Source organism: Diuraphis noxia, unplaced genomic scaffold (assembly GCF_037042655.1).
Source record: "Diuraphis noxia isolate RWA-SAM2 unplaced genomic scaffold, SU_Dnox_SAM2 contig0005, whole genome shotgun sequence".
Classification (NCBI taxonomy): Eukaryota; Metazoa; Arthropoda; class Insecta; order Hemiptera; family Aphididae; genus Diuraphis; species Diuraphis noxia.
This window is the reverse complement of record NW_028301715.1, coordinates 4,756,252-4,774,640: the sequence shown is the minus strand read 5'-3', so window position 1 is coordinate 4,774,640 and position 18,389 is coordinate 4,756,252. Positions and strand designations below refer to the sequence as shown.

The 18,389-nt window shown below is 31.1% G+C and overlaps 3 protein-coding genes across 7 annotated transcripts; 2 read left to right on the top strand and 1 right to left on the bottom strand.

The window, feature by feature from the left end:
* The first annotated feature begins 5,301 nt into the window (after nucleotides 1-5,301).
* On the top strand, nucleotides 5,302-7,425 carry LOC149054787 (uncharacterized). Its single transcript, XM_089229383.1, has 2 exons — nucleotides 5,302-5,453; nucleotides 5,579-7,425. The coding sequence occupies exons 1-2, from the start codon at nucleotides 5,400-5,402 to the stop codon at nucleotides 7,094-7,096; spliced, it is 1,572 nt and encodes a 523-aa protein (XP_089085509.1). The 5' UTR covers nucleotides 5,302-5,399; the 3' UTR covers nucleotides 7,097-7,425.
* A 996-nt stretch (nucleotides 7,426-8,421) lies between these two features.
* On the top strand, nucleotides 8,422-12,857 carry LOC107172077 (uncharacterized). 5 transcript variants are annotated; one of them, XM_089229581.1, is made up of 4 exons: nucleotides 8,422-8,542; nucleotides 10,109-10,410; nucleotides 10,485-10,645; nucleotides 12,031-12,857. In XM_089229581.1, exons 3-4 carry the CDS (start codon nucleotides 10,577-10,579, stop codon nucleotides 12,508-12,510), a joined length of 549 nt encoding a protein of 182 aa, XP_089085707.1. In that variant the 5' UTR covers nucleotides 8,422-8,542; nucleotides 10,109-10,410; nucleotides 10,485-10,576; the 3' UTR covers nucleotides 12,511-12,857. The 5 variants fall into 5 exon arrangements, with proteins under 5 accessions (XP_089085707.1, XP_089085705.1, XP_089085706.1 ...); XM_089229579.1 differs by having other exon boundaries at nucleotides 12,028-12,857; XM_089229580.1 differs by having other exon boundaries at nucleotides 8,430-8,542; nucleotides 10,307-10,410; nucleotides 12,028-12,857.
* A 2,721-nt stretch (nucleotides 12,858-15,578) lies between these two features.
* LOC149054786 (uncharacterized) lies at nucleotides 15,579-16,502 on the bottom strand. The gene is made up of 3 exons (XM_089228649.1): nucleotides 16,452-16,502; nucleotides 16,106-16,388; nucleotides 15,579-15,994 (listed from the first exon to the last, which is right to left on the bottom strand). The coding sequence occupies exons 1-3, from the start codon at nucleotides 16,500-16,502 to the stop codon at nucleotides 15,579-15,581; spliced, it is 750 nt and encodes a 249-aa protein (XP_089084775.1).
* Between the last annotated feature and the right edge of the window lie 1,887 nt (nucleotides 16,503-18,389).

Below are 18,389 nucleotides of genomic sequence, written 5' to 3'. Positions count from 1 at the left end.
TTATTAATGTGTATTAGTTATATAAACATCATATTATTAATGTAATTATGTTCATAGATCTTATGTTTAACTGCAAAATTATTAATAATTTTCCATGTTCAATTTCTTTTGGATAAAATATGATTACATTTTAATACATATTAATGTATTTTTATTCAAAATCTTACTAAAAAAATATTTTTAAAATAATAATCAGAAGAAAAGTTTTTAAATTTGTCAATTTTCTTTGTATTGTAGATATGAGTTATTTCTGTCGCCCTTAGCTTGGCAGCACTATTGTTTCAAGGTCCTATGATTTTAATTTTTTTTTTCAACTTACCTATAATGATAATAATCGGAAAGACAGAAAAGATTTTTTTTTTTAAATACATTAAAAGGTAACCTTCCTATCTTTTAGTTAATATTACACAATAGTTATAGCTCATCGCTCACAATATATTAAGTGCAGTTAAATAAACATTACACGTTCAAGTTATAAGAAATCGTGACAGTAGCAGCACCTGTAGACACAAAAAAATAAAAACATTACGTAGAGCGGGAAGTGTTTTTTTTTTTAACCATAATATTGACATTTATACGTCCAATAAAAAAAATATCGAATTCAGCGGAAAACTGATATCCATTGCGAGTCTCAAATTTGCGACACAAAGAGCCTAGTAAATATCTAAGCTATAATGGCCGTCGACGTTTCTGGGTTTTCGCTTTGTACCTACTCTAGATTGTATCTGTAAATATTTCGTAAAATATTTAATCTCATATTATAGACATTGAAAGAAGATTAATTATTTTAGTACGTTGCAAATGTGTTACCGCCGTTACAATTTCAACAGCTATCTCCATTCCATATAATAATAATCATTATTAAAGTCAGTACGGTTGTGCGATAAATTCAGTTGTATATATTCATATTATAATATTATCATCACGCCGATAAACGCCTATTCCGAAGCCTTATAAGGAATAATACAAACATTTGTTATCTTATTAAACTTAGACGATTAAAATATGTGACTTGTGGCCAATTTCTGTAACGATATAATGATATGGCAGTCGATGTACAGTAACACGAATGCTCATTCTAATATTATTTTATAATGACATATATAAGCGTAGGTACCTACTCTTAACATACATATGCCTACTATCTAACGGTGACTATAAATTGTGTTCTCGTACAACGATGTAAGCATGACGGTTATATTATTAGGTATTTATTATTTTGCTATCTAGTTACCACTTATCATTCATTTTTTTCATTTTTATGGATATTTAAATTACTATAATGCTGTGCTGTCAAGCAATGTGACAACTATTTTGTTTCCGGCGAATAACAGTATTTAAATAATATTATATTGTATATTAGGTATAGGTATCCATTTGTTCGTCCATGACCGTCCAACGATTTATTATGTAACATACCTCATATGTGTATAATCATATTATATACTGAAATCCATATTATAACGAGCAATAAAACAAAATAACCAACCGAAAAATTGATTTTATGTCATCGTACATAAGTTAAAACTTAAAAGCAGTCGTGTTAAGTATTCGAATACCTACTTGTATTTAAATAATCAAAAAATACTTTTTATGGGTATGTAACAGTTGCCCCCCAAAAGTACCTTTTTTTATACCAATTCCCCCCCCCCCCCCAAACTACCTAGAGCAAAATGTACCAATTATTTCCCTCAATCAAATGTACCAGTTGCCCTCATATGTTAATATATACACGATTACAATATGTAGCCTGTAAAATAGGGGAGGTAAATATACAAATAATAAATAAAATCATTTATAAAAATAATGTAAAATAGTATAAAATGATAAAACCAAATTTTAATATTTGCAATTATATATGATATTGTATTTTGTAATAAATAATAAATATAATATATAATACAAATAGTATGGATAAAATGAAAATTGTATTAACAATAATAGCCTACTACTAGGTGCAAAGCCAGGATTTTACAAAAACGCCTAAATTTAGATGCGTCTAAGTGGATAGCCGATTTACATAATTATTATATCTATTTTTTTTTTTTTTTTTTTGACAAATTATGCCACATAATTATAATATTATTATTTCATTGACTTTTTCATATTATTTTGTTGGTAATTATTATAAGCATAGGTATGAATATTTTCTATAATTTTATACAAATTATCACATTTAATATGCCACTTATCATATTATTTATTATGAATTATTTATTTCTATCGTTTTATACTATTTTAAATTATTTTTATAAATAATTATATTTATTTTTTGTATATTTACCTCCCCTATTTTACAGGCTACATAATGTAATCGTGTATATATTAACATGTGAGGGCAACTGGTACATTTGGTCGAAGGCAACTGGTATATTTTAAAAATCCCGATAACAGCCTTGGGGGGAAACTGGTCAACACCCTTTTTATTTGTATTTATATTTTAGAATACTATGAAAACTTTTTCTATTCCAATTCCATTTTCCAATATTTCATAATGTACTGTTTACTTAGATTTTGTTTTAAAAATATTATTTCATAACGGTTATAACTTCTGAGAATTTATAAATTAAATTTTAGATTCGTCGATATACAAGTAGATAACTGAATGGATGAACCCTCGTCAGCCCCTCACTGGCCTCACTCACACTTACCCAGGCATACGGACAACCACAACTGGTTGGATTAGCTATTATCTTGAATCAGTCTTTATTTTCAAGTTTGATTTTTCAAATTTATTAAACTAAAAAAAAATATTTGTTGAAGTATTTTGAATACTTTTAAAAAAGTATTTGTAGTTATACTCAAATACTTTTAAAAGGAAGTATTTGAATACGTATTTTAAATATAAATGACACCAAGATTTGCCTATAGGTACCAATATGTATAGAACGGAAATCGTGTAATTCTTTTCAAACACCAAAGATGTGTAACTTACTGAAATAATATATTACAGTGCGAGAAAACAAAATCAAAGTTATGTAGTATCAAAAATTGGAATTGCACGATCTACGTAAATCATATTATATAGGTATATTTGCTGATGGAATTCGATTTCGCAACATTATTATTGACGATCAAACTTCATTGATATACCTATAACACCATTGTGATGTATGTGGAAGAACTCTAAATCTGTTATACTGTATAATATATGTTATACTCACTGTAATATGTCAATATCAAATTTTTTTTTTCCAATTTTATGTAACTTAATATGTTAATAATACATCGTAATTAATTCATTATAGGTAGTAATTTTTTACTATTCGTCATTATTATTTAATAGTGAAAAGTAAGTAGGTATACAGGCACAAATAACATATTATGATTTAGCTTATTTTAGTTGCATACTGTACAGGTGTCACGATAACTGATTATATTAGTGTCAATAATAACTATTGTTTGGACGTTAATATGAAATATAATTTATTTCGTTTAGTTAACGATAAAATAAATATTATACTTTATGTCTTGGAAGCACGTCATATTGCATTTAATAATCGACTATAGCGGCGAACAAGAATTATATACATGGTGAATATATTAACACTATTCACTTATCATCTTAAAAAAAAAAAAATAAGTTCCATAAAAATATTTTTTCTGCATAGTTTTAAATCATTAAAAAACAAACGTCATTTAAGAAAAATATTAGTATTTTTAACTATTTCTATCGTTATTATTTTTTTTAAATGTAATTTGTATTTTATTTTTAATATCATATAATAATAAAATCGAATTTTGATGGAATATCTTTTTAGCCATAACTTATAAGTATTCAAACTTTTGAATTTGGATCATCAGAGTGTCACTCAATGGGTTATAGACACTCCACAAAATGTTAGTCCACCGCTTTGCTCATCAAGATTTTAAAGACTTATATAATAGACTAGGATTTATATGCATAGCTACTTTTTTTTTTTATAGCGACCTTTTAAAAATTTGGTTATTGATGTTCAAGAATCACCTCCAATCGATACACGTAGTATATTTTTTACTTTATGTCAAATACAAACACGAAAAATGCATGTTTTTTTATGTATTTGAAAAATAGTTTGATGTAAAATGTTAATTGTAAGAAGTTAGGTGTCACATCATCATATTTATCACGTTTATAAAATCAAAAATTTTTTCGTTGATGAAAAAATAAATGTACTAATTTATTATGAAGCAGATTTATCTAAATTTAAGACGAACAAAAAATATTGAGCTAAAAATGGCTTTAGTAAAAAAAAAATGTATTTTTTTTTAAATTTTGTTTTATTCAAATACATTAAATTCTTTTAAAAATGTTTGGTGTATGATAAATGTTTCTTTAAAATTTGAATTTGGTAATTTTTATTTATGCAGATGAACCAAATGAGTCGAGGCAACTGAAATATAGTTTAAGACTTTGAAAAATATTGGAGTGCGACACGAGATGCTCTCTTAATGTTGACGTATGTCGTACTGAGGAATTTGCATACTTTTATCGTTTTTGGGTTTTCTCTTTATGTTTTTTAACAACAAATAAATATAATACTATTTTAAAGTAGCGCGTCATAAAGGTTTTTCACATTATGTGTCGTAAGTACTGTACATGTGTTTACATTATAATAATTACTTGTTAGCACTGCAACCATTTTAATTCAGAGGTTTTATAAGTATATCTCTAAGTCAATAACACTATTTTTAGAATAATATTTTTGATGAACAATCATTAAAAAATATTACCTCGTATTATAAAAGCACCAAAATTGTTTTAATTTAAAATATTCTTTGGTTTACCTTAATTTATACAAAACATAATACATCGTTCAAAATAAATCTCAAAGTTTATTATTTTGAATATAATGTTATAATATATAGTTCCAATTAATCTACAAATATTAAATAGAAATGCTGTAGGAGCACGTTTGAAATATTTTAGTGCGCTCATATAACAATATAAACTATTATTAAACGCATCTTTACGTAGGTTTATTGTTGTGTTGCAAAGATACGTTATTAGCCTACATAAAAAACCTAACAACGGTGATTCGCATTCTCGTTAACTATATTCAAAATTATTTGCTCAATAGCGCTGAAATAAAACCAACAAAGTAATGTTAGTATCTCAAAATTACTCTTGAAAATCCATGTTAATTATAAACCACATAAAATGTGATAAAATATTTTGTTCCTAGTTATTAATGTCGGGTCATTCTATAGAAAAAAAATTAATTGCATAATTGAGATAATAATTTTGACCGATTATAGACTATCTTACGTCAAGCCCAGGTATGTTCGGAAAAACGTGGCGAATACTATAAAAGGGAGAGAAATTGAAAAAATCGACTCATTCTGACGCGGTCTATCATTTTAATAATTACATTAAAAAAAAAAAAAAAAATACAAAAAATAATATAAAAAAAAAAAAAATGAAACTATCGGCGTTACTTTTCTACGTGACAGTGACACTTCTAAAATTACTGGTACGTTTTTTGTATATAAAAATTAGATAATATTATTTTTTTCATTTGTTAAGTCGTCTGTATCCGTACATCGTTTAACCATTTTGTTAATAATTTATGTTTGACACTCACAAATTTTTTTTCAGACTACAGAAGCCCATTATAAATCTAAACACGTGGAATCATCAGTGTCGTCGCCATTAGGAGGACTCCAGCAAGCTACCGCACTATCGACAGTCGGCCAGTCTTCCGACTTGATGACTAAATTAGCAGTTCATAAGACCATAGCATTTTTGACCATTCTGTCGTCAAATCCGAAGTTGCTGTGCATCGTCCCGCCATTTTTAATAGTTGACTTTCTAACACAGCTGTCGTGCAATCCGACCGTACTTGACGCCGTACCTCAATCCTTATTGAAAGGGTTTATGACCTCGTTATCGTCCATCCCGACACTCGCAAGTGCAATACCTTCAAATTTGTTCGTGAAATTCAGCAGCACTTTGTCGATTGGAACACCTGCAGACGCCACGGGGACCGTTGAATCTTCAAGGCCCGAAGTCCTCCCGACTCCATCGGCACTGACATCGGTAAGTGCACAAGATTCCGCCGTGATAACTTCCGGGCCGGCATCCGGCTTACCGGGTGTTGCCGTCACCAAAGAACTCACGGCGTCTGCCGCGCCGGGCGCTCAGTCACCGGGGTCGGTTTCCGGCTTACCTGATGGTGTTGCTGTCACCAAAGAAGTTGCAGTTGCTGTAACGCCAGTTCCTGCTTCACCCACGGCCCCCGTCTTACCGGCAGATTTACCCACGAGTGATCCATATCCACCACCTGTGCCTTCAGCGCCAACCGCGCCAGCCGTTTCAGCCGTTTCAGCCGTTTCGGCCGTGCCAACCGCGCCAGCCGTTTCAGCTGTTTCAGCCATTTCAGCAGTGCCAACCGCACCAGCCGCGCCAGCCGTTTCAGCCGTTTCAGCCATTTCAGCAGTGCCAGCCGTTTCAGCCGTGCCAACCGCGCCAGCCGTTTCAGCCGTTTCAGCCATTTCAGCAGTGCCAGCCGTTTCAGCCGTGCCAGCCGTGCCAGCCGTGCCAGCCGTGCCAGCCGTGCCAGCCGTGCCAGCCGTGCCAGCCGTGCCAGCCGTTCCAGCCGTGCCAGCCGTTCCAGCCGTGCCAGCCGTTCCATGTGTAAATGTGCCCACCGTTGGATTGCCCATACCATCTCCGCCGATTTCAACACTGTCCATCCTGACCTCGCTGTTCAACAAGGGAACAGCTAGTCAGATAGATGCCAAAATAGACAGTATAATCAAACTGTTTACAGGTGGCAACTTAAAGTTACCACAACTGCATACACCTAATAAATCTGTACCAACAAAACCGGTAATAAACGTTACACCGGGACCAGACAAAGTGTTTGTCCTTTTACCCGCTCCGCTATTTGGAAAACCTGAAATACCATCTTTACAGGCGACCAAACTATATTATAAACCAGAATCTTTAAACCAGATTCTCAATTTCGTTCATGAACGTTTATTCACACCCAAAAAAAAACTTAGCTTGCCCAAAATTAATTTGCCAAATCTAAACACAAATTACCCAGTGGTGCCCTTGCAGGCTAAACCAGTCAAATGTCTACCATCAATTTTCTCCAAAGTTCCTTGTTAAATATAAAATAGCCCCGTTCATTTCCCCGAAATCATACGCATCTTTATTTTTAATGTATTTATTGTTTTTTTGTACTATATAATTATATGATTATAATATGTTAACAAATTAATATTATTGCTATTTATTTATTTATTTTGCACCGTTTATATAATATTATGTACTTATGATTTAGACCGTTGTGATAATAATTATATTTGTGTATAAATATATACATATTATGTAGGTATGCATTATAAACCGAATAAATACCATGTATTAATTGTTTTACTAATCAGCGGTTTTGTTACAATAAAAAAAAACAATCCTTGTTAAATTATTTCATTAAACGTTGCGTTTAGGTATTTATTGTTTTATCTGTCCTATTCTTGGAATATAATATGTTGAACTATTTAATTGTCACGCGCCAAGGCATATATACTATCGTCGAAAGATGTAAAATATGCTGTTTGAAACAATTACGGAACTGCAGGGGAAAGTAAATGACACACCTAACACGACACAACGTCGCGATAGATATGAACTCGTAATATTTATGGTATTGGTCTCACTGAGAGTATAAGTACGTAGGCGCCAATGTATTAAGTGCAATATGCACGAAAATTGGGTAAAACACCATAAATAATTAATTTAGACATTTTACCAGTTCAGCTTGAAGTTAGTATAGAGTCATATTCAATGAAATTAGTAAAGTGTAAAGCTGTTGATAACTGTTTTAGTCACTAAACAAAAATATTCAAGCAAAAAAAATGTATTTGATTATTTGTAGAAATGAAATTCTGTTTCACAAAATAAGTATGGTAGGTACATTAGTGTGTAGGTATTAACATTTATCACCTGTATTTTATTTTGAATAGACATTAGATAATATTATGTATTATTAATAATTATCACTTAAACCGATTAATTCGTTATAATTAAATTAAATTTAGTTATTGATAATATGAGTTCAAAGTAGCAAAAAATTACAGAGGGGGGGGGCTGTGATTTCTGTACATTATTGATCGTTGTATACATAAAAATTATATCAATACAAATAATACACTTTTAGAAATTTAATATAATATAATATTTTATAACTGTTATAGTTATAAACTAGACATTGCAGTTTATCAATTATTATTATTATTATTATTATTATTTTTTTTTTTGTAAGGGGAACCCACGGCAACATAGGATATTGGGTGTGTGGTAGTACGGTAGGGGTTATTTTTGTGTATTTGTTTGTAGGTTTTTAAGTGGGTAGGGTTGTATCACGTGTTTGTGTATGTGTGGCAAGGCTATGTTGCTAAAAATCCTGGATGGTCACCCAGTCAGTTAGTGCGTTTCCGTAGATTGAGCGTACGACCGCGTCTCACCAAGCCATCATCAATTATTATTATTGGTCTTTAAACACTATGAAAGTAATAAAAGGAACCGAAACACCACCACCTGTTCTTATCACAAGTAAATATTCTGAATCAAATTAAACACATTTCATAAAATATATCTATAAATCTCACCTTAAAAAATAAATAAACTTTTTAAATTAATTTGAACTATTCGAATTCTACAGGTTTGAGCGTTCTACATAGGTACCTTTTGAAAATAAATAAATTATATGTTTAAGAGGACGTTATACCCACATGTGTTATCTCCGTCATATAAGTGCGTTAAATTGCAAATTTTACGCTCAGCAGATTACGTTTAGCTCCGCGAGTTTAAAATTTAGAGTGAATTTACCTCTTATAAAAATTAAAGGCAACTTGATTATTGAGGGCTTCTCATAGGTTATTTATTATATTTTAATTTTAACGCGAGTATTAATGAGTAGTTTAAGATATACAAACAAATTACAATTTTAAAACACTCATAACTCGCTTTAAAATTAAAATATAACAAAAAGCCTACGAGTAGTCATCAATAATAATGTTGCCTTTAATTTTTATAATAAATGCAATGTTACGCACTTGTAAGACGGAGACAGTACATCCGGGTCTAACGTAAAGGCACCTTAAATAAACATGCATTTGTATCGACATCAAATGTATGGAACCAAATTTTTTTGCCCTCTCCTGCCCCTCACCGATTTAAATCATGCTAATAGTAATACAATATAATTAATTTGTGTTTATTCTTCGTAATTATTAGGGTAAACATTCCTCATCACGTATGAGGCACGTTCAATGCTACATTGAAGACACGATTTCCTATGTAAATAAATGTGACGTTAACCATTTCGAGCAGTTCTGGTGCCACAAAAAATTGTTTACAGAAAAAAAAAATCGTTCGTGTTGAATTGCGACATTTTTATAGACAGATTATTATGCATAGGCGTACAATAATATTGGTGAAATAAACTGTACATTTTGGATAATTTAAATGAATTTGAATAACTCATTTAAAAATATTTAAGTACTAAATCAAACATTGAGCTTACGGGGCTAGGTAAATTGGGTCCGAAATAAATTTGGTACATTTTGAAGGTGGTAAATTTAATCCTGTGAAAAAACAGGAAGTTGGTAAGTTGGGTCTCGCGAAAAAAATAGATTTTAAGTCCCAAATACTAATTAAAAAGCTAAAAACTAAATTTCGTAAGATTATACTGTTATACCTATACTTAATTTATAATAATTAAAAATATTACAAATGTAAATTACCTATAATAAAAAAATAAAAAATAAATTTCATTATTATTATATTTAATATATAAATCGATATATTATAAATTATTATTGATATATATATATATATATATATATATTGATTATTTGGTAGGTATCATAGGCATATATTATGATAATAAAAATGAAATGTACTATTATTTATTTTTTTAATTAGTAGCCAGAACGGCGCGCGCGGCGGGACCTTCAACTTTTTTTTTCGGGACCCAACTTATCTACCACCTTTTTTTTTGTCCCGGGACTCAATTTACCGAGTTATGGTCATTTGGGACCCAATTTATCAATCCCGAAGCTTACGCTAGCTATCACTTAATAAAACAATTTATTACGCGATTTGCTTATCTTGCAGTTAGAACACTACAACAAGCAGTTTAATTGTAGCTGGTATTGAATCTGTACGTGGAAAAACTCCCCGAAAATTGTCACCGATGACGGTAGACAGTTAAATTATTGTTATCTACTACATACTGACCGGATAAAATACCATTTTCACGTAATAGCGATATTATAATGTTCATACTTGTCTTGTTATATTACACCTACACAGACTGCAGCACGTGTGCGCGTGAAGTTAACGACCACCTGCGCGTTCAGATCTTTACCTGATATTGTGTCCGGCATAACGCTTCAGCACGCGCGTTCGATATGCAGGTAGGTACCTACTTCTGTATTGTAATATTACAATAATTTATGGAAACCGAGAGATTATGATATTATTCGCACAGGTTGCAGACACAGTTTAAACGCGGTCACTATACATATTAAGTACAATATTATAAAAGTTTACCATATTATCAAATAATACCAATACAATAACATGAAGAATTTCAAAATCGTCTCGACCGTAGCATGGACACTCGTATTCGTGAATCAATTGCATCTCACGGTATGTTTAATCTGGTAATTTATCTTCCGAACCACAAGTATATAAAGGTAACCTAACCAATGATTCGGCGAGAGTTAAAATTTAAAAAGCCGCGAGAGATATAGGCATTATCTATGTGAATTATTTTCAGAAATCTCGTTTTTTTTTCTTAAATTTATATACAGCTGACATGGAATTGTACATTTTTTGTCGGTTAAACTACCCATTCAGAACACTGATATAATAGTGTTTTTTGGCAAACCGTTTTTTTTTTTTTTTTGTATGGTTAATATATATAAAAATAAATATGTTCAACCAACAAAATGCATATACATTATACATTTTAAATGGCGCGAAAAAATTATAATATCAATATTATTAATTTATAATATTTTTTATCTTGAAAAACAAAACTATTTATCCGAATAATATGGTTGTGATACCCATAGCAGTCTCGCCAGCAGTGTCGTAGTCATCAATTTTAAATAATGATTGTCTAACAGGGTTTTCCGAAAAATTTAAATGAATAAATTAATTAGTATTTTCACGATTAATTTAATATACCTGTGGGGGGGGGGGGATTCAATAGCTCCGCCTACGGAACTGCACACATATTATTGCGTTGTCTCTGAATAATAATATACGTAAACATAATAGCTAATTTTTGTTCAGCTGAATTAATTTTGTGTTGCTAGTTTCAATATTACAGTAAATTGATTTATTATTCACTTCATAGGTTTTTATACTCGTACTCTTTTTAACTGGCTGTAAGTAAGTTTTAAGATTTAAAAATATTTATAACTCGTCTCAAAATAAAAATAATGACAAACCTATTTGTCATTAATAACACACTAATTATTAGTGATTACAAATGTGAATTTTGGTGAAACACTGTAACTTAGTTTCGCATTTCAAATAATATAAGTTACTGAGTGACATTATTGTATGAACACTTATTAAATAAATTTAACAGAATAATTTTATCTATACCTGTATCTATTTGAGTCAATTTTCGATATTTTATTTATCCAATATAGCCCCAAAACTTGTAATACTTTAGAGAATAATTTAACACTTTAGAGTTTCATAATTGAAATATCAAAAATTTAATCTTACACTTGCATAGATTAATTTATTTATTTTCAATAATGTTGGTAATCAGTGTTTTTAATCTCAAACAACTGTATCATTGGAAATTGAAAAAAAATAGACTTCATAGAATTTGTTCATACTATTATATTTTATTATAAAATATATTATATTATAAAAAATATTCCTAAATAATATATTTGTATTTTTAATGTTATATTTTTTGTAGGTAGTTCATATTTCAAGATTTATTGGTGTAACTAATTCTGAGCCTTAAATATGTGTAATGACTAATAATCCGTTCATTTTTATAGCAGTGCTCTGACATTCACGTATCTCCAACAAAAACACCACGGTTCTCAATGACCAGCTCACCCAGACAAGCTAGCCACCCAACTCATCCGCTGCAGATTCGGTTCACTACACAGCAAGCAAAAGCTTATGCCACCACGTTGGCCGATCTCCTGCGAACTATCATTTCATCCAACGAGTTTCGGGACGGTCCGAGTGCGCTGCATCATTTATTAGCCGTTCTGCGTCCCCTCGTCATAGCGGTCGGAGCCATTTCACAGCCACCTTCAACATCACCACCGCTCAAAATCAAAGACGACACTACTACTACGACGGCAATGTCAACGACTCCATCCCCCATGATAACCACTCGTCCACCGGCCGTCCAAGAATCATCCAAAAAACTGATGTCCCTATTTGTCCCAATGTATGCCCTCCCATCGACGACCACATCGCGACCGTTAACTTTTATGTTACCAAAACTATTTAGAAAGGTTGATTCGTAGTGCGTATTGATAAAAAAAAGTTTAAAAATGCGATTCGTTTATCTATTAGTAAAATTATTTTCAAAAAAATATAGGTATTTTTGTTTATTTTTTATTGAATGTTTTACTATTTTTATTTTTTAAGGTGCACTACAACGTTTTACAAACTAGTTGGTAATTAATAACATGCAATGTTTCTAACAATTACTGTATTATTTTAGTTAAATAATATTTTGATAGTGCACCATAATGTTATGTACGTACCAAATTATTACCAAAATGTATGTTTTGTTTAGCTTTAACTAGATCAAATGGAAACTGGTCACTTAGAACTTATTCAGTATAATTAAATCATTATTTAATTTTCATGTACGTATTTTATTATGATTATTTATTAACACGTTCAAATCTGATGTAATTTTACAGCCCTTTTGTCAGAGCACAAAAACTTTATGAACATTTCGCCAAAAGATAACTAGATTAGTGATGGGTCAAACAAAATTGTTTGGTCTCGAACCGAACATTGTCGAAGTATTGCGAACCCAAATCGAACTGAACTATTAAAATTGTTTATCGAACTAAAATTCGAACTCAGTTTATTTTATCGTACCTGATAATGATAATATTAAAATAATAATTAATAGGTAGTCTAATACTATTATTATGATACTTATATTTTAATTATTATAAAGAAAATTAATATTGGGTATTGTTCAATTAAGAATATATTCAAGTTCAAATTTTGAATAGTTAAGAGTTGTTCAATCAAGTTCGGTTCGTAATTTTTCCATTCCGAGTTCGAATTTTGAATTGAACCGAATATTAAGGGTTCCGTTAAAGATTCGGGTGGGGCCTAGTTCACACAAAATCGACTTTCCCGTTTCTCACAGATTTTGATATCGGAAGATAGTTTGTGATCGCGACAACTCTGTGTCTAGTAATAATAGTTTATTATAATAAGTATTGTGTTTTATATTCTCGTTGATTTTCGTGGACAATAATAAATGGAAATTTGTATTATAATTAAAATTACAAGGTATGAGTTCGTAAAAAGCATCTGTGGAAATTAAAAAAAATAATAATTTGTATTTTGTGACGACTTTTTATAAGCTATTTATAGTATGATAATATATTATTATATTATATTTATATGATAATTATATTTATACTATGTATTTTTTTAAACTTTTGTTATAACAAAAAAAAATTTATATTATTTAATAAATATTGCTAACTTAATTTTAAAACGACTGAAATGACTTTGGTCAAAACGGATATCCAGGCGAAATGGAAAAGGTCGATTTTGGGCGAAAGGGGCCACGCCCCGAGATTCGAACAGTTCGACGTACCGTACAAAATGCATATTTAGTTAGACATTTTATGCATTAAATATTTAACTATACCTGCGTACATATGGCTCTTTAATACATTCACCATTTATCTGATCAAACGTGTGGAGATGTTTCTTAACACTTAGAGCTGAAACATAGCACATTGTGGGCAGTGGCATAAACATAAAACAATTATTTTGATCTAAATACATACTTTGAACAAAAGTAATAGCTTTTTCAATCAAGTATAAGTATAATACGTCGGAATGGGACAGTTGAACACCGCCAAATGGGCACGGTTAACTCGGCGAGGCCGACTGGGCGCGGGATCAAGTGGGCACGAGTAAAGTGGACGATGGATAGCTGGGCGCTAAATAGTTAATGTATATTAATTAATTAATTATATATATTTATTATACGCTTTACAATGTCGTTTTTTTTCACATCGCCAAAACTCAGTTTTTTCGTCTGCAGATAGTTTATCAAATACGTACAAAAATCCGTTTTCATAAAACTTTTCACGATTTCGCTGTGATGTGATGTTTTCCATATTGAATGACGTCTGAACTTAACACGACTACTTCGAAGACTAAAATATGCGATCTGTATTTTATACCTATAGACACAATTATTGTCCACCTATTATTATTATTTTGTATTGTTTAGTTATCGTATTTGTTCGCGTAGTGTCGTTAATCGCATGTACCTATTTAGGTTTCCTATAAGCATCGTTCAGATGGTATGCGATAAGCCGATACAATGTACAAACGACGTCGTTCGAGCAGATATGACTCTAAATATCCGTTTATAAATCGATACAGAGACATCCTATATTATTATAGATATAATAGTATTTTATCTAATAATTATTGCCCCCTACATGCACATCTCCGGAATACAGCGAGATATAGTGGAGTGGCCACTATACTCAGGAATATATGAAAAACCTACTTGTAAATTATTTTTGATTTTAAAAAATTAAAATTTTTGTAACTATTTTAGTAATACTGTAGATAGGTGTATAGTGAATTTTCATTAAATTTTCGCGCCCATTTGTCTTGCGTCCACTCAACTCGCGCCTAATTGTCCCTACGCCTAGTTGGCAGCGCCGAGTTGGTCGTGCCCAGTTGGGGGCGCCCATTTGTCCTAGACCGTAATACGTAGTATAATTACAGTGGTTCGAAATTAACATCGAGTCGTGGACCCTAGATACAACTTAAATTGAATGGGGGACTCCTTATTTGTTATTACTTACTTTTCAATTTTGTTAGTTACAAAAATTTAAAAAAAAATTATATGATTCATACCTTTTTGTAATTATATACTCGTATACATAATAAACACAGATTTTCTCAATAGATACAATACAAAGAGATTTATTTCTTGCTTCAGTACTACATAACCACGGATCCCTTAACATATTATAAATAAGATCTATGGACATGAGTACCTGACAATTAATAACCAGTCTAATAATTAAGCACGATTTTTTCATTATACTTATGAATAGACTAGGATTACTAAAAATGTATCAATTCAATATGAAACATTTATGATAAGGTTAGGGTATTAAAATCATAAAAAAGATAAAATATATGAGATGAAACATTTATTGTGACAAGTAGATATAAAATTATTTTTGAAATATTACATTTTTTGTGTGAATTATGCAGTTTTGATTAATTAGAATGATTTTGAATGTCCATATAGAACAGTACAGACTGACGTCAATCAACTTTTTTCTTAAGCCAGTCCTTATTAACAGTAGCCAGGAAGTGGTGGTAACGGTGGACATAATGGTGGAATTGAGAAACAAGGTAGAGGTGTTATTGGCACTGGTACCAGAGTTGGGGGTGGAAGTGGAAGTGGACAAGGTGGTAAGGCTGGAAGTGGGCAAGGTGGAAGTGGAAGTGGGAGTGGTGGAAGTGGAAGTGAACAAGGTGGTAAGGCTGGAAGTGGGCAAGGTGGAAGTGGGAGTGGGCATGGTGGAAGTGGAAGCGGGCAAGTCGGGAAGGCTGGAAGTGGAAGTGGAAGTGGACAAGGTGGAAGTGGAAGTGGACAAGGTGGTAAGGCTGGAAGTGGGCAAGGTGGAAGTGGAAGTGGAAGTGGAAGTGGAAGTGGAAGTGGAAGTGGAAGTGGACAAGGTGGAAGTGGAAGTGCACAAGGTGGTAAGGCTGGAAGTGGGCAAGGTGGAAGTGGAAGTGGGCAAGGTGGAAGTGGAAGTGGGCATGGTGGGAAGGCTGGAAGTGGAAGTGGTAGTGGGCAAGGTGGAAGTGGAAGTGGACATGGTGGTAAGGCTGGAAGTGGGCATGGTGGAAGTGGAAGTGGACAAGGTGGAAGTGGAAGTGGGAATGTCGGGAAGGCTGGAAGTGGAAGTGGGCAAGGTGGAAGTGGAAGTGGACATGGTGGTAACGCTGGAAGTGGAAGTGGAAGTGGAAGTGGAAGTGGTGCTGGGCAAGTCGGTAAGGCTGGAAGTGGAAGTGCAGGTAATGGTGGTGCGAAAAAATCTAGGTAAGGATCTTGAAGGAATGGTAACCCTCCGCATGTGCCACAAGGACTTGCTTCAACCTTATTAATAAAATGATTATTAGATAATATTCAGGTATGTTAGGATTAAGAAGTATGTCTTACCTTAGCCAAGCAGGCCAGTGCCAAAGCAAACACAATGCTAAAAGTCTTCATTTTGTATGTAATTGTTTGAAGAACTGTCGAATAATACATATAAATTGCCAGTATGGTTTAGCTTTTATACTCGAATCGTAAATATTTTGTTTTTCAAAACTTCACGTTTATTATTAGCGTCTTTTATTCACTGATTTCATTAATCTATAGTTTGTTTTTTCATAATTATCACAATAGAGATATAGCTTCAACTATTAGATTTTGCAGCAGACAATCACAGAATAGTGCATATTCAACTTAATCTCAAAAATCGGAAAAAAACATATCTTCAGATAAACTTTAGAGTGATAATAAAACATATAGTTCAAGAATTTATTTATTGATTTATTTGAATTGAAACAGAAATCAGTTGAGTACAATATTATGATAAACAATGTTTTTCGTTTTGTTTTCTGTCGCAAAAACAAACAACGAAGAACGTTTTCCAACACGCGAACTGGCAACGTACAGCTGACCGTGCGAAAAACATGAACATTCTAAATATATCCCACAGACTTCCAACAATTGGCCTTATAACGAAAATTATTATTCTTTGTTTAAATATATTATAATTTTTTGTCTAACTGTTATCCTAAAATATCTATTCATAAAACTGTGTTATTTTTCCAAAATACTATTTTCAAACATAACTAAAAAATAATTTTTTCTTCAATATTAATCAAAGTGATATTTAATTTTTAATATCTAATAATAATACTTTACAAGTTACTATACTCCACACTAAGTATGTCAAGTACAAATAATACCCTGATGTCTTATATAGGATAAATTACTACAAAGGTAAAATGTATTTTGTTGTGTTTAAAAATTAAATTAAATATAAAATTGTATTTTAATTTAATTAACAAATAAGATCAAATCATTGATCATCACAGTGCATCGTATCTCAATTTTTTTTTGTTATTGGCTGTCAGTCTTATACGCACAAATATCAAAAAATCAATCCGATTGTTGGTATATTTTCGTTCTCTTATAAATAAACAGTGATCTTTTGTTGTGACGTTATGAGGGGTGGGATGATAGTATATTTTAGATGGTGGCTGAGGGTTTTAGTCCTCCACGGATTTCCACCTATTTTCCAATCATAATTTCGTTTCATGTATTAATTTGCCTATTTTTATTTACTACATGACATAAAACGATATAAAAATAAATATATACCTACCTAAATAATAATATAATTTATCAACCTTACAATTTAAACAAATATTATTTACTAAGATTTCACACGTATTCGTAAATTGTATTAAAAATATTATTGTTAAATAATTATTAAATGTTGCTATGATTTTAATCAAACACGAATACATATTCGCGATATATCTAAACGTTATTTGTACGATTTGCAGGCAACAAACTTAATTGCCAATAGGTAATCAAACAACATATTAAAACAATAAATAACTTAGGACCAAACCCACAGGACGTTAAAAGCTTAATTTTATTCTTAAAAAAAAAATAGAATTGTACAATTTAATTTAATGTAATCATGTAAATACTAAAATACTAACAATGCCTAGTTGTCGATGTATATTTCAGATCAATAAAAAAATAAATAAATAAATAAATAACTTTATTACTTTTTAAGATTAACATAATGATTACATTTTTATAAAATAGTATCAATATAGTTTAATACTCGTATAAGTTAACAACAATATATTATATCAAACTAACACGTGTTTGGTCATATTTCCGTAATCAGATTAAAAAAACGTGAAAATATCGAAAACAAAATACGAATTGATTGAGTATAAAATACAAACAATTATAATACTTTATTTTACTTTATTTTTTTTTGTATCTATAGGTATAAGAATATTTTATAAAAATGAATGTTTTTGGAATCGTAACAGCTTTGGTGGTGGCTTATTTTTTTAAGGTAAA

Bases quoted from the DNA above. Each gene is read 5' to 3' on its own strand.
- LOC149054787 (XM_089229383.1), top strand. From the start codon at position 5,400: ATGAAACTATCGGCGTTACTTTTCTACGTGACAGTGACACTTCTAAAA. The intron at 5,454-5,578 runs GTACGTTTTTTG...ATTTTTTTTCAG, and splicing joins TGACACTTCTAAAATTACTG to ACTACAGAAGCCCATTATAA.
- LOC149054786 (XM_089228649.1), bottom strand. From the start codon at position 16,502: ATGAAGACTTTTAGCATTGTGTTTGCTTTGGCACTGGCCTGCTTGGCT. The intron at 16,389-16,451 runs GTAAGACATACT...TTTATTAATAAG, and splicing joins CACTGGCCTGCTTGGCTAAG to GTTGAAGCAAGTCCTTGTGG. The intron at 15,995-16,105 runs GTCCACTTCCAC...GCCCACTTCCAG, and splicing joins ACTTCCAGCCTTACCACCAT to CCTTACCACCTTGTGCACTT.
- LOC107172077 (XM_089229579.1), top strand. From the start codon at position 10,577: ATGAAGAATTTCAAAATCGTCTCGACCGTAGCATGGACACTCGTATTC. The intron at 10,646-12,027 runs GTATGTTTAATC...TCATTTTTATAG, and splicing joins TGAATCAATTGCATCTCACG to CAGTGCTCTGACATTCACGT.